Source organism: Haliotis asinina, chromosome 7 (genome assembly GCF_037392515.1).
Source record: "Haliotis asinina isolate JCU_RB_2024 chromosome 7, JCU_Hal_asi_v2, whole genome shotgun sequence".
NCBI classification, from domain to species: Eukaryota; Metazoa; Mollusca; class Gastropoda; order Lepetellida; family Haliotidae; genus Haliotis; species Haliotis asinina.
Window position 1 is genome coordinate 6,991,917 of NC_090286.1, and position 17,058 is coordinate 7,008,974.

Genomic DNA, 17,058 nt, shown 5'->3' on the forward strand with positions numbered 1-17,058 from the left:
CACTGGGTCAAGGTATCAGTCGACGTACAGTGTCGAGAAGACTGTGTGCAGCAGGATTAATTCGGGCCTACCGATCCTTCCGTGACATGGCCTTGACCCCTCAATATCGACGTAATCGACTGTAGTGAACACGACAAGTTTACAAGTGGCAACTACGGAATTGGCGACGAGTCCTATTCACAAGTGAAAGCCGTTTCAACCTGTACCGTAATAATGGCAGGCAGCGTGTGTACCGAAGTCGCCATGAACACAGACCACGTCCATGCATCAAGGAAGTTCGTCCTTACGGCGGTGGTGGTGCGGGCGGTATCTGTGGTGACGTATAAACTCCACTGGTGCTGATAAATGGGCATCAGAACGAACATCGGTACATGCAACATGTTCTAGTTGTCTTGCATTTCTTGCAAACTCAGCCACGGGGGATCATACTCCAGGGTGATAACGCAAGGCCTAACGCAGCAAGAGCAACAATCAACGTCTTGCCGCAAAGCAACGTTCACTTTCTTCCGTGGACTGTCTGTTCTCCGGACGAGAATCCCATTGAGCGCTTATGTAATCACTTGAACCTACACCCATTCCACATGGCCGTCAAGAACTGGGACATGAACTAAGAGAGGAATGGAACTGTATTCCTGCTGCCGTCATCCGACGTTTGACCACGTCGATGAGGAGGCGTATCCGTCCTTGACAATGGTAGAGCTTCATGGCCGTGTGCAGTGTTACCAATAGTGACTGTAGAGTAAAAGTGGATTCTTCAAATTCTACCACAAGTATGTTTCATTCAAAGTTATGACTGATATTGCAACAGTCTGATGGTGTTTCTGTGGGTCGAATATTGTCTTTGACTGAACAACCTGGCATTGTGTTGTCTGAATGTGTACCTGTGCATTAAGGTTATACTGCTTGTTGCACGTTCATTCGTTGACTGAACGACCCTCGACGGACCAGGTAAGTGTACAACCTGAGCTTACATCTTCCCCGAATGCTAACGTCCGAACACGGCTACGACAACGACATACTTATCCCCTCCCCCGACTTCTCTTTCCCCAGTCCCCCCCCAGGCACATATTATGAGCAGGTTTCCACATCATTCATTGCACATTGATTTATTTTTCACCTATTTATCCAATGCAAAATGACAAGACATACTTTTATTCATATATTATGTGACAATTTGATGCAATATCAATGAGCATACATCTGCTCATTTGTCATTTATGAATTTAGCTAAAACAATCTTCTCAAACTCTTCTACAAGGATTAATGAAGCTTTTCTATCAAAACATTATAACATGGCTTAAAGAACCGTTAATCAAAAGGTGACAAGAGGAAGGCGATTCTGTCCGTTTTTATGTTAAAGATGGAAGAATAATGTCCAAGCATACCAGTTAACAGGCAATACTTCTCCACTTCTGCACTGTCATCGACAATATATCATGACGTTCACGGATGTGATGACAAACGAAGGAAGTCAAGTTCCGCTTCATTTCTGGGCTGTAGACCTACTTCAGTCCCCTACCAGGACGCGACACAGAAGTGTAAGATGGCCATCTTGATAATCATGGTGGTACTTGGGATCGTCCCCGTGGCTGTATCAGGTGATTACTTTAGAACAATTTATTCTCTATTCATGTGTGTCAGCAGTATGCATTCTACTAGACAGAGAAAAGTATGCATAAATCAAGGTGCATCATAATCAAGGTCAAATTGCCTTGGCCTCGTTTGCTTCCAAAACGAAGCTAGGGATACGCGAGTGTGCATGTATTGACATCTGAAATTGATGGCACTGAATGAAAATAATTCATGATTAACTCATGACTGAAGGTAAAAGTCCAGATAGTGTTTTTCTGACACAGAGAGGCTGTTTATCTCTGCCTGAATCTGGAAACTCACCACGTGATGATATCGCGGTGTATCCTGTGGATTGACCTCGTTACGGTGATATTATCGCTGGAAGCGAGGTTTGAGGATGGTGGTGGGGTCGTAACTGTCGTCGGGCGTCACTAAACCCTACAATAGTTAACTACTAAGTATGTACGTTTCACATTCTGTCTACTGAGATTGTAGCTCAGGGTCTGTACTCGCTTGGTCCGTTGCAGGAGGCTAAGTCTCGGTCTGAGGGGTCGGACGACCGTGACTCCTAACTAACCATATTACATTCATGTACTGGCACATATATATTCGAAGATAACGCAACACAAATTTCTATACCCAACCTCACCACAGAACTGGGTGTCGAAATATCACTCAGGAGAGCTGACTGACGTGTATTGTCTTCCGAGAATGTATAGCTCGCACTACTCTAACGGCTCATTTATAGTTAAAAACATATTTTCAAGTGGTTTGAACCCAGCCCGATCTTACTCACATGTTCCAAGATATCGTTTTGGTTTGTTAAATCTACATCTGATTTGGACATGATTGGAAGAATATCGGGCATTATTATGTACGCACATTTTCCTGGCTATTTGATTGGTCCAGAGGCGGTCACGTGACCGTCGACAGAAAAGCATATTGACTCCAACCCAGGTCCGACCAATATTCGTATTGACTTGAGTTACTAAAAATAGATTTTGAGAGACCCGGATGAGGACTTCCCTATGATTCAACCAATGAGATAGCTTTGCTTGACGGAATTCCCGTTACGCTTCATTCGTAACGCTGAGATGACAGAAAGTAAACAAACTCGTTTTGCGGAACTTTCGGATACTGAAAAAAAGATTATTTTGGAAAATGTTGAAGCCAAAAACACAAAGAAGGCCACTTCAACGGCGATACGTGTTTTAGGGAATACCTGAGCCAAAAGGGCAAAACTATCGAATTTGAAAATCTCACCCCTGAAGATCTTGACGCTATTTTATCAGAGTTTTACCTAGAAGCAAGGACCGAAAAAGGAGAAAAATACAAAAAATCAACGCTCATGGCCTACAGACATGGAATACAGAGGTACATCGAAAAAACAAGACCTGACATTGACATAATACGAGGCGCAGATTTCAAGACATCAAGCAAGACTTTCAAGGCGATGGGAAAAGAATTGAAGCGCACTGGATTCGGCGAAGTAAATCATCATGCCCCCATAGCCGACGCAGATCTGATTAAACTGTACGACTACGTTTGCAGTGATGACAGTCCCGTATTTCTACAATACAAGGTGAATAGACAAATACAAAAATCGTTATGTAATCAAACTGTTTTTGATGCACTACACTTCAATGTATTTACAATTTTAATGAGTATAAATATTGATCAATCATGATTCTATAAATCCATTAATTAGACCTAATATTTGACGATCAGGTGTTCCTGGATATAATGCTTCACTTTGGAAGGAGAGGGAGAGAGAACCTGGCAGCACTAAGGGTAACAGACCTAGCGGTTACCACGGACGCTGAGGGAGACATGTTTGTTTACATGTGCACGGACGAACAGACTAAGAACCATCAAGATGACGGAGACCGTGCTAGAGGGAGGATGTATGAGATGAGAAAGCCAAGAAAAAATGTCAGCAACCATAGCTGAGAAAACCTGTGATGCTGCCGCGCCTGTTGATGATATCAATAACTTCCTGAATGATGTTGACTTTGACAGACTTCTGGAAACAATTGATGTTCATGAAACTACTGACTCTGCAATTAAGCCTAATGTGCAGATGCAGAGCAGCATGGTACATAACTGCTTGACCCGAATGCCCGGACCTGTAATGCATGGCTGCAATGTTACTATTAACTACAATTTCTACCAACACCAGTAAAATGAGCTTTGTATTGTCACAGTATTGTTGACGTAAGGTTATTGGTTTGTAGTGGAAATAAAATTACTTTTCTTGACTGAATGATTATGTTTTGGTTTTTAGAAGTTCATTTTCTGTAATTACATAATAAAACAATTATAGACTGGTGAATTCGGTCAATACCTGTTTTTATGTACCCGCGAAAAGCAATATTGACCTCGGACTTCGTCCTCGGTCAATATTGCTTTTCGCGGGTCCAGGACTTCGTCCTCGGTCAATATTGCTTTTCGCGGGTCCATAAAAACAGGTATTGACCTCATCACCAGTCTATAATTGTATAGTACTGTTCTGCGACTCACCCATTTTCACTGATTTGCTGAATAAATGCAGATTGTTATATTGTGAGCCTACTCTATCTTTCAGGACGAACGTGCTCTGTCTGTACTTTTCATAGTTGGATGTCATGCTTTCTATTAACGCGAGACGTTCTCTCTCCATTCCGTGCCATCAGTTATGAGTGAGTGAGTGAGTTTAGTTTTATGCCGGACCCAGCAATTTTCCAGCTATAGCGGCGTTATCAGTCATGATAATAACCGCAAATCTGAATACGGCATCTGATGTGAATCTCTAATCCAAATAATATTTCTTTGTTGTTATTATTCCATTTTTTCCTTAGAGCACATCATGCATCATGCATCATGCATCATATATAGATGCGTTATACATCAATTGTTAGAGTAGCGTTGGAAGGTTGATTTGGCGTAAGAAATGAATGCTACAGCACTGGCAAGCAAATATTCGGTGACAACGGACAAAAATTTAATAAACGTATATAATATTGTCATCACAGGTTGAATATGCTAGTGCTTCAGAGATATTATGGTAGTTTGTCAACTCTTGCTGGACAACTTCAAGACTCAGTTGTCTTTCTTTTAAAATTCGATTTAAAAATGAGGGCTTTTATGACCAAGATTACAGGATTTTATAGAGGGCATTGTTTTAGCAGGAAATACCAAAACACCATTTTCTTTATTAAAAGATAGTGCACTTGAATATCAGTCCATAATGTGTTGACATGTTTACATTACCAGAACAAGTGACTGGTATCACAATCCAATTCTTTACATTTAGTACACACTGACGACTGTTTATATTCCATTTTGAAAAGGTATTTTTCAACAGGAAGGACTTTATTTGTAAGTGAGTACTATCTGCACATCTAACAGGTATTTCGTTAATATTCCTCCAATTTTATTCCATTTAATGTTAGCTGAAGTCGCCACAAACTCAAATAATACGTTATAGAAGGGTTTTGATCCCTTTACACCCACTTTATTAAGACATATTATATGGTAGAATCGGCTGACTTAAAGGCAAAGCACTTTCTTCAATATATGTTTGTTTAAATAAACCTTCAACGCATTTCCATAAAAGATTAGTGGGCTGAATTTAATATTATACATATTTCTGAACTGTAAAAAAGATACAACTTTACCTTCCGAGTTGACAAAACTTCATACCATTCCCTAAGATACTGACTTCATGCGTATTCTTACATTGTCATTGTACCATTGTACCATGTCTTCTCAAATTTACCAAGGTATCCACTCCACGGAAAAAAAACATCACTTTCAAACGTATTGCTAATTTTGATAATACATAATCTTTAATATACCGTGCATCCATTTAAAAAATGTTACTGGGTATGGCATTTGATTCATAGAGAAAAATACGTAACTATTTTGTCAATTCAAAAGTTTTTTAACCCAGTAAAGCTTAAGAGCATATATATGATGTGTTATTCTGGGAACTTAAATTCCACCATTTGGAATATTGCAAATTATTCTCTCCTTATTAACTCTGTCTGTTTTATCATTCCATATTAATTGAAAACATTTTGCCTGAAAGTTAGTAATAATATCCTTTGCTGGCATTGGTATCTTTGCAAAAAGGTGATTACGTTATGGTATTGATAGGGATTTTAATACGGTATTTCTTTCCAGGGGTGTTAAAACACTTCCATGTTCATTAAGTTACCTACCTAATATGTTAGGACTTCCTGAATAAATTTCCAATCGAAGAAGTCAAATGTCTTTTCAAAATCTAATAACAGTTAATAGTTCTTCTAAATCCATGGAAAAGTACCTGATTTAATATATAGTGTTTCGTAAAAGCATTTTGTTTCCTTTAGAATACTCGGAGGATGTGAAATTTGTACGATTTATTTAGATGATTTCGAGATTCAAGTTTTTGCTCTAATAAAACTGTCTTATACCTTTATTGCACTTTTCCTCAAGTTCGACATTGATATCGTCGATCAGTTTCATAATAATCTCCTTATTCTCTAACTCTTGCTCTTCATCTAATCCTGCTGAATGCTTAGAAGGTCTTGGATTAGTTCCGTCTCAATCTTTTCTATCTTTCGTTTTAATATTTTGGTACGCTTAAAAATTTCCCGTAAAAAGGTATAATAACTTCTCTCAGAAACAGCAAAATAAAACACTGAGAAGTCTGAAATATTCAATAATTTGTATTTAGCAAACAAGACCAAGATAGAAAAATGCACAAGAGAGGTTTCTTGTACAACACAACGAGTCAAATCAGTGGTCAGGCAACGGTTGTGTAGGTTAAGCGTTGACGAAGGCATGCAGTTTACTGTAATCCAGTTAATCTGTATGTGTCCGGCGTTAACACGATAACCAGCCCATATATACACATTCAGCCATTCCTGAATGTTCCAGCGAAGCATGGAACCTTCGCCATGTTTCGCGATCGACAAGTCAAACAAACCAAAGGGAGGTAACTCTAAAGTGCTACCTTAAGGATCACAAATACTCTAATAGGGTATAAATACAAAATCACTTGCTGACATCGTTATAAATGAAACCCCGTCATTAAAACTACTCATTTCTACCTCTAATTTACTTAGCCGCAAACGAAATTTCAACCAATCAGAGCGGCGCGTCTCCGTGACGTAATAGTAGGTATAGATATGAGGGTCTATGCAGAATTCATCTACATTTCAGGGAGTGAACTATTTCGTTTACACGTTTGTACAAACTTGAAATCGCGACAGCTGTTGTGAAAACTATATGTTCTCACAATCTACTATCTTTTAGTTTTGTATCCTGTTTTGCCTAGTTTTCGAGCTTGTTTTCAATCACTTGGTGTCGCTAGGTTGTAATCCGTTTTAGGTGGTATAAACCTACACGTTATTTGTCATCATTCACTTGATGCTCAGTTAATGAATTTATAACAGGTATAGTTAGTGGTAACGACACTTAGATTACCCGACAAAGGTCCCCATTTGGCATTTATTGTGTCTGAATCGATCAAAGGATTAACCGATAACACGCTGACTGATTAATTACTTTTATACGGATTTCAATGGGGATTTGTTAAAAGGTAGTGTTTATGCATGTACATTTACTAATCTATACTGAATACACTCTGTCGTGTATGTGTCCATGTAAAAACAACCCCCTTCTTTCAAAGGATTAACCGCCAATGCATTGATTGATTGCTCATTACTGGCTAACTGAATTACTTTTTTAAAAGAATGGCGCACATTATGCAGTTAGTTGCCAGGTGTGCTATCTTGGGTGACCAATGAGACTATACAGCAATGTGAAAAACCTGACAGGATACACTTCGTATATTAGATTATTGAAAGACGTAACTTGCAACAGAATCATTGTTTTCGTCGTTAAGTGTAATGATGCAGACGACATACACTAGGGCGTGGGTGCGAATTATCATTCATATAGGCAAACTCTAAAATGTCTAGATATTACATTCCTGTTATACATTCGCAGATCGCTTCTTTTTTATTAAGTTTCAAAATCCATACAAGTATGATTATAAAGCAATTAGGATTATGAGACCAAATATAAAGACATATATTGACAAGTGTCTACATACTGGTGAGTGAAAGTTTACAAACCAAGTAAATTTAGCAAGTGTAGAAATTTATCGCGCAGTATTTTCACTTCGACCCCGACCTCGCTTATGTTACGTTACAAGTTGTGTCATGCAAACTCCTTTTGGTCGTGATTCAAATACATATTTAACTACTGGCAGAAAGTAGTTTTGATTTTCTAGCTTGATGAAAACAAACCATAATCGTATTAATTCAAATGGAAGTCCGTGACTTCACGATTTTCAAAAATGGCGGCGCCCTGTCTGAGAATGAATGCTATTTAAGTTTGTTTTCACCGACTTAGAAAAGCATATTTAACTTTCTACTGGTAGTAAAATATGTATTTTGTTGATGGACAATATGATTTTGCATGACATTGCTTATAACATAACAATTTCACTCTTTGAAACGAGGTGGAGGGCAATATAAGATTACTTGCAAATCTCACTTCGAGCCCCACCTTCCTTCCGTGGAAGAAGTCGTTATCTTACAAGTTGTGTCATGCAAAATCCTTTTGGCCATGGTTCAAATACACATTTAACTACTAGTAAAAGTAGTTTGGATTTTCTAACTTGATGAAAACAAACCATAATCTCAATAATTCTAACGGATTTCGCGAGTGACTTCACCAAAAATGGGGGTGCTCTGTCTGAAGATAAATGTTATTTAAGTTTGTTTTCAGCGACTTACATGTATATATCCTTCCATCCGGATTACATATCCTTCATGGATCTTTCAAATCATAATATTCAATTAATTTTATCGCTAGTTTTGGGGTTGTTTACATTTTCTATGTGTATTGATCAAGTAGAGGGTTTAGAATTAAGTTCCAATCCCCGTAATCTCGGTCTGATTCCTCTATAACTTTAGCAATTTCTTCATAAAAATGTGATTTATCCTCATTTGGACCGTAAATATTTATAAGTAAATAAATACGTTTATCAATTTCAAAGTCTATTGCTTTGTAATTACCACTTCGTTAAAAATCCTTTTTCACAATAAATTCAAAATTATTATTAAAGAGAATGGCTGTTTTCCGAGCATTTGACTTGTACGAAACTAAAGTGATATTCAGAAAAGCCCCACTGTTGTTTTATTTTATTGTTCCTGTTCCTCAATTAAGTGTACATCTTGTAAACAATAAATGGAAGCTTTTTTTTTTGCAAGAAAGCGAAATACCTGTTTTCTTTTCAAGTTATTGTTGAGGCCCCTACAGTTCATACATACAATTCTAATACCCTCGGTCGTCATTGTTATTCAATGATCTATATTGTTTAAATATAAACACTGATATATTACTGACTGTAATATCATACGAGGCGAATATGTTGAAGATTTTACTCTTTCCAGAGCACACTCAATCATGGAACTGTTAATACATTGTGGAATAATTCAACAAACGCAAAGACACATAAAAATTATGCAACCTAATGAAGCAATTGTCCCCAAATTAGTACAATATATTTTCAACTACATCACACATCCTTCCGACCCAAGGATAGATATCTTAAACTAGGGTAACATAAGTTTGACTGTACAGAAAAAGCGTAAAAAATAGATGTTTAAAAGAGCAGTTGAGGCATCCCCTCAATGTTAAGTCTAAGTACGTCAAAAAAAGTTTGAGGTGTAACCAGGTTTGGACCCAAACACAATAATGTGGCATTTGAAGGGGTTAAGTTCGTACCTCCACTTCTGTGAATAGTTCGACACAATATCCAATAGAGTCTGCAGGGCCTCTGGGGTGATTGAAAGTAGGGTGGTGTCATCAGCCAATGTTGGATTTCCAAGATGAAGATCAATAACCTTCGCACCACATCTCGATGCCTGCAGTTGGTCAAGAAGTCCATCAATGAAAATGAGATACAAGTAAAGTTGACAACATGCCTCCTTGTCTTACACCTTGGTGTACAGGGAAGAATCTAGATTGAATGCCACTTACAAAAACTGCACTTCTGAGGTCGGTGTATGCGGTGAGTAGTAGTCTCTAAGATTGCCCTGTAATGCCAAGGTGATGCAGCTTAAGAAACAGGCCATTGTGCCAAACCGTATCAAAAGCTCTTTTATTGTCTAAAAATGCAGCATAGGCTTTGCTTCCCAGTTCAAGATTATGACATATTGATTCTGTCAGGTTGAACTCTGCTGTCATGCATCCGATTCCACTTTGGTAACCCTGTAGTTGCTTATTTGGAATTGTGATGTTGTTTAGCCTGATCCAGGATGTTAGTCTTTTGTGCAAAAGCTTCTCAAAGAGTTTATAAATCACAGGAAGCAGTGTTATTGGCCGATAATTTCCGGGATCGTTCGAATTCTTTGGTTTGTTGCCCCCCTTGTGAACAGGAACAATTATTCCTGATTTACAACGACTTGGAATGAAACCGAGTTTTAGCATTCCATTGAACAGATTTGTTGTATGTGCTGTTAAAGTTTGTCCACCATAGATGATGTGCTCGTTCTGAATATTGTCATCTCCAGGAGCTTTTAATTTCTGATAACTATTTTGCTGATTTCACTCTGGGTTACTGGTTCTTTCAGAGGTTCAATGTGCTGAAAAGATTCTGATTCTAATAATTGGGATACCTTTGAATTTGTGGCGTTGTAGAATTCATCATCAAATTTTGAATTTTGTAGGGTGGAGTGTACTGTTTCAAAAAAGTCAGCAAAAACATTTTCTATGTCGTCAGAATCCCAAATATCTGTGTTGTTATGGGTGAAATAAGCACAAGAGTTGTTTTTCTTTCCTTTTCTTCTGTTTACCCGTTTCCAAAAGCTTTTAACGTTATACTCATATGAATTTTCAAATTCCTAATTCCTCAAATGAGTTTTCTGTAAATTCTTGAATAGCCTTTCGTTGAGCTTTTCGGAACTCACGTTTAAGATACTTATATTTTAGTATAACTGTCGTGTTCTAACCCTCTTTGGCGACCTTCATTTATCCATAGGCGTTGAGCTCGTCTTTGAAGGGTGTGAGCATCCTTCAATTCCTGTGACCAGTAAGGTGTTTTGTGAGGGTTGAATTTTGATAAAGGTAGAGAAGCGGTGCTTGCTTTTGTGCTACTTTCTGGGATGTGTTGGTATAGATGATCTACATCACTAATATCAGTAGTGTCGTCAATGGGCCTTGGCATATGCAATTCCATGATTAGTGTATCTTTTTTTCAAGTAATTTTTCCTCACATTTTCTCCTTGATACCATGGGTTTCTGTGGTGTGAAATCAGCTTCAGGATGATATCATACACTAAGTGAGACAGAGACTGGCAGGTGATGTGAGACACAGTTGAAATCGTCCTCTGGTTGAATCAGAAAAGCACCTCAAACAGTCCTCTTTCACAATTAGTTGGTGTTCCCGTGGCATGAGAACAAGATCTAACATTGATTGTGAGGGGACAAAGGTATATGGTAAGGAGTCAGTATTCTGAAGAATAACTAAGTTATCGTTATCGAGGAAGCCTTGTAGCAGGCCTGATCTTCTTGTTTCTGAAACAGAGTTCTAGTCCTGGAGTGGAATGTTGAAATCTCCAAGGAAAAGTACTATTCCTTTACTTTCATAGAAATCATATAAGTCTTGAAGTATGTCAATTTGTTTCTCCAAAACCTTATATCCATAAGAGGGAGTAGGCGTAAAGACACCAACCAGTGCTCCATACTTATCTTACCTCACACATGAATGTCGCTTTCTGATTGGCTAAGCGCTATATCCATTATTCTACAATGTACCCCCAGGTGACGCATTATTTTCAATGTACACCGCTGGGAACTCCGAACTCTTCTGGTGCTTCATGGTAGTACTTCTATGTCTCGAATAACATTGAATCACGCATGAAGCACGGAAATTACCGATGTTTTGCGACTGAAAACAACAGATGGAACAACAGAAGTGCTTCAAAGAGTTCAAAATTAAAACCCAGGTGTTCGGTAAGATAAATACGTTGTTCACTGGTCCATCGGGGTCCATGGGCTCATGTACCCTCGAGGGTATATGAGCCCATGGCCCCCTCGCGACCAGTAAACAACTCATAATGTATCTATACAACAGGTACACATCATACTTTTCAGGAACAGTTTTCAATTGCCCCGCTCGTTTTTTCTCGTTTGATGAGCATCCCTTCAGGAAAATCTGTACATCTGTCTTTCGCAACATTGATAGCCTGACATTCTTCAGGAGCACATAGTTTTTGTTGACATGTTTGTCTACCGTACTCACCAAGTAGTTCATCAGCTTCTCGCAGGATGTCGTGGTCAGGTGGATCAGAGATGCGTTGGTTCTCCATGATGTTGCACATCCACAAATATCTATGCATTCACAGTGCTCTCGCCCACTTTCACGACAGTGCTAAAATATGTATCGCACTTTCTTCAGGTGTTACCTTTCTTGGCTGTACGTACTGTCGTACATGAGACTACATAATCTCTTGCTGTTTAGCTCCAAGCAACACGTCCGTCCTGCTTTTTCATGTTTCAGTATATAGGTATACAGTGTTCTTGTGTTATGTAAATTATAAGATCCGTGAAGATCAAGGATAGAATTGCTTTTGAGTAACCCATCCTGTACGTAAAAGGCGTCTAACTGGATCATCTGGTAAGACTTTCTGACTTGACATGTCATTGAATCCCTGTTTGCTTGCGTCGATGTTCATGATTGTGATTACTTAACTAGGTTTCTAAAGTTGACTTCAAAGCTGAAGTCCTTGCAAAAGAAAGTTAGGTGTCACCCGGAAACACACGTTTGCTGAAGCTGTTTTCAGTTAACGCACAAGACCAGGAATAAACAGAAAGTTACGAAATTCAACACTCAGGACAAATCCCTCCATCACAATAAGTTTGTGACTGAGCTGTATGAGGTGACATCAGCCAATGGCTGTTTAGTCTATCATTTACCGGCCGTCGTGATGTGGGTGGACCATGGGTGACACCTTGAGAAAGTCCATCTCTTAGTCTGGAATGCCGTTCCGTTCCGTTCCGTGCCAAATGGAATATCATTATTTTTATGACCACATAAAGTATCATAACTAGAGTTGCAAAAGGAGTAAAGCCGTTTAAATCAGGTCAGTGTAAGGGGGAATTGGATCTGTGAAGTTTAGGATAAATTATTGGCTTTTGGCAATCCATGCTTGTCGTAAGAAGCGACTAACGGGATCGACTGGTCAAGCTTTCTGACTTGTTGATACACGTCATCGTATACCAACTAAGTAGATCGATGCTCATGATGTTCGTCACTGGATTGTGTGATCCAAACGTGATTATTTACAGACCGTCGGCATATAGTTTGAATATTGATGAGTGCGGCATAAAAGAAAAGCTGAATGGAGGGAAATCGACTAGTATGTATGTATGTATGTATGTATGTATGTATGTATGTATGTATGTATGTATGTGTGTGTGTGTGTGTGTGTGTGTGTGTGTGTGTGTGTTAGTGCACGCGCGTGTACGTGCATGTGTGTTAGTGCATACATGGATGTATGCATATGTATGTGTGTATGTGCATGCATGTTATGCGTATTCTTTCTACGGTATAGAGGTGTGCTTGAGACAGACATGGTTGCTATGTAAATGTTTTTTCTGACGGTGTTGTAGACAAGCCGTGTGTACGAGACAGCCGGGGAAATTATTGGTTCGGACCGTCCTGCAGGTTCCAGTGCCATTGTTTCGACAGAAGACAATGTGACACCACAACAGGAAGCTGTTCTTCGTCAGGATGTGAGAGGGGATACTTTGGTCCCGGCTGCCAGTACCGTATGTTTACCTCTTTAGTTGCCATTTCTCATTCTTGACTCTAACGTAAGATGATGAAACCAAGACGCAACATGGGAAGCTCATATAGTGACTCATCCGGAAAATATTTTAGCCTCTAATCAGTCATTAGTCACGTGACATTTTACATACAGTAAGCATTACTGACGATTGCACTTTGATTTTCGACCTTTGACCCCTAGTTTTGACATATGTTCCTTTGTTAATTTGACAGGTTTTTATATCGCATGTCATGACCTCTGTGCTGTAGAGTGTTTGCCTGAAGAGCGAAAGTTTCATTGGTTCGAGCTACGCACGCTTTAGCTTCAGAAGGCTGAGAAATCCCCAGTTTAGTAACTTTTGCAACGTTGTCATTAATTATTTGTGGTTCAGTGTTTTGTCATAGTCACGTGACCTGGTGTTCAGAAAGCTGAACAATTCTCAGTTTAGTGCCATTACCGTAAGGTTAATTATTTGTGGTTTACATGTCATCAACACGTGCTGTTCCCGACTGCCAGCAGCATGTGCCGTGCTTTTATGACACAACGCAGCAATACAGTTGTGCAGTTGTATATTGCATTATCCAGAACCGAACCTTTAACCTTGAGTCACATGTTACAGCCTCCACTGCCATCAGCCAAGTGAGTTCGTCACATTTGTCCAAATGGGGCTACCAATATCTATGCATTAACGCTCTCAACAAAATGTTTAACCTTGATTCAAATGTTACAGATTCCATTGCCTTCAACCAGCTAACAACACAATCCAGTACTTCGTCGTCATCCTCTGCTGTAGACGGTTTCACGACCACCTACTCTTTAACACAATACACCCTGGACCCAACATGGAGCGTGGATTTACAACACCCTGCCTGGATCATCTGGGTGGACGTCAATGTGCCGGCGAATTACGGTAGTGTAGCTCTGTGTGTACCACAAACAGAAACCCAGACATGATGTGTCACTAATAATTTCTTCAGGTACACTGACTTTAAGAGTGTACTGCTCAGAGTGAATCGCCATATTAAACACATCCGTTTTCCTTAACGTGTTCAAACCAAACATATTAACAGTAAACATCAGTGGTAGTGTCGGTTTTTGTTTGGTTATTAGTTGTTTAACGCCGTACTCAGCAATATTTCATGTATGGCGGTGGTCTGTTAATAATGAGGTCAGGACCAGACAATCTAGTGATCAACATCATGAACATCGTATTGGGATACGATGACATGTATCAACAAGTCAGCGAGTCTGACCACCTGATCCCGTCAGTCGCCTCTTACTACAGGCATATGGATTACTAAAGATCAGTTCTAACACGGATCTTCAAGAGAGAGACAAGCATGGATTACTGCAGACCGGATCTTCCCTCCAGAACGGTATAATGAATTGTATAATCATGTATGTGTTCCCTGTTTCTGTTATAAGATTATGTATATCTCCATGGTTACAGGAACGCGGAAGATTGCAATGACAACCACAAACGAAGGCACGGTCATGCCGTGTAACGCCCTGAACACTTGGATCACGTCCACAACGTTGAGAATCACGTGCAAGAACGTCGTGAACGCCACCACCATCACTCTTGTCGGTACAGACACGACGGAGTCCAGACTGGGTTTGAGTGAAGTAAACGTTTATGGAGGTAAGCCACAGTTTTATGGGATTGTCTAAAACTCGGGCCGTGTCGAGGCGGAACTAGGATATTATTAAGCAGTACGTTAACGTAACGTAACGTCTCGTGTAGTTTTATGGTGATTTTTTCATCGTAATATACAATTCTATGAAATCATATTGTCTTTTAAGTTTAATTCTAGTAATGTTAACAGTGCTGTAAAAATCTTAACCTGTATTTAAACCAGTGTCTTTTACAATCACCAAAACTAATTTAGAATGAATGTAAGGAACCTCGACTGATTCAGGATGAACCAAAAAGGTTTAGTATTGATCCCCATTATTTTAACTGAGAAAGGAAAAGAAGTGTAAACAGTCACTTTCTACCCGGGACGTCAAACGCCACAAACTAAGGGCCGAAAGTAACACAGACATATCTCATAAAACACATTGCTTCAAGACACTTGCTTTTCTACGGGACATTTGATATGTCGTCAGAGTTGTCTTTATATCGTCTTGCTAATATTTATTTTGATTAAAACTATCACAGCAAAAATAAGCTGGTTTCCGGAACACTGAAACCAAGAAGAAACGTCATGGAAACCAACAGTTTCATTGTGGTTTCCATTTACAGAATTCCACAATCACAGATTCCAAAATGGAATCTAGTTGGAAACTCAGTTAGTGAGTTTCAGGGAATGGAAACCAACTGGATTCCGCAATTACCCACATTACGGATGGTTTCCAGGTTTCTGGAAACCAAGTCATTTTTGCAGTGTATATATACATGAACGTGTATCTACCGAGATGCGCAGGTTTAGGTTACATTCTGTAATCCATTTCAGTGAGATCAAATTGAGTTTAACGTCGCTCTTACGACTACTTCGGTCACATGACATCGCGCATGCGCGTGTGTGTGTGGCTGCTTTTCCTAGCCCAGACTTCAGCTGTTTTTATACTTACCATCTTACGGAAATACTATGGAACAAATAGGCATGAATACACCACACATACTTATTATACTCCGAGCGACCAGTCCTTATTGTGCCCATTAATGCCGAGCGCCAGGCAATGACCAATAAGTACCATATTTTAACGTCTTTTGGTATGATGCGGCCAGGAATCGAACACGCGATCTTTCACTCTCCTGGCGGACGCTCTGACCACTACACCACTGAGGGGTCCTCATTTCAGTATTACTCGTGGGATTTATAGATGTAAATACACGGATATATGTGTTGTCTTTTGCTGGGCTAGAAAAAACATAATCTTATAGACAGACAGACAGACAGATACACACAGACAGACAGACAGACATGCAGACAGACAGACAGATAGATAGACAGATAGATAGATAGATAGATAGATAGATAGATAGATAGATAGATAGATAGATAGATAGATAGATAGATCAGAAAATCAGTTTCAGTATTGACGCTGGAAGGTGTACAGTCCACACAATCATTGCCTTAACTAACGACTGACCAGAGAAGAATGGCCATAGGAAAGTTGCACGGAGGCAGCTCTGCAACCGCTGTAGCTAGACAGTTCATCTCACCACCACACGTCTTGCTCAAAGTCATCAGCAAACCGGGTTTATCGCTGATCGTCCCCGTACCGATCGACCAAGACTGACAACTCATGCGCCAGATCAGCAGTGTCCACCCACAGGATTGTCGTCTTCGGGCTGCTGGATTCCACTGCCGACGGCAGTATATGGGGCTAATTTTGGCACGTTAACAACGCCACTGACGCTCACAGCCCTCACACAGCAAGGGTGCCGATGGATTATATAGCTCAGGACAACATTAACGTTGTTTAATGGCTGTCTCTTTACCCCGGATACAGCTCCCACTGAACATTCTGAGACGACATTGGACGTAGAATTTGCTGCCACTGACACTTCCACAGTTCTAACAGAGTTATTTGTTTGAAAGGAACCTGAGGCATTCTTTCAGACTCGAGTGAACGCAATGAGCCAACGCTGCATGGCCTGTGTGCAAGCTCGAGGTAGCTATACGCGCTACTGAAGATTGATATCAGGGGCATCTCCATTTGACGGTCT

At 39.7% G+C, this 17,058-nt stretch overlaps 1 protein-coding gene across 2 annotated transcripts in view; it reads left to right on the forward strand.

Moving 5' to 3' along the window:
- Window positions 1–1,491: 1,491 nt before the first annotated feature.
- The window catches only part of LOC137292230 (receptor-type tyrosine-protein phosphatase mu-like), a 46,781-nt gene continuing 31,214 nt past the window's right edge, over window positions 1,492–17,058 (forward strand). For both annotated transcript variants that reach the window (XM_067823809.1, XM_067823810.1), the window contains exons 1-4: window positions 1,492–1,598; window positions 13,225–13,383; window positions 14,113–14,292; window positions 14,833–15,024. In XM_067823809.1, the coding sequence (XP_067679910.1) occupies window positions 1,544–1,598; window positions 13,225–13,383; window positions 14,113–14,292; window positions 14,833–15,024 (586 nt within the window). In that variant the 5' untranslated portion in view covers window positions 1,492–1,543. The remainder of the gene's footprint in view (window positions 1,599–13,224; window positions 13,384–14,112; window positions 14,293–14,832; window positions 15,025–17,058) is intronic.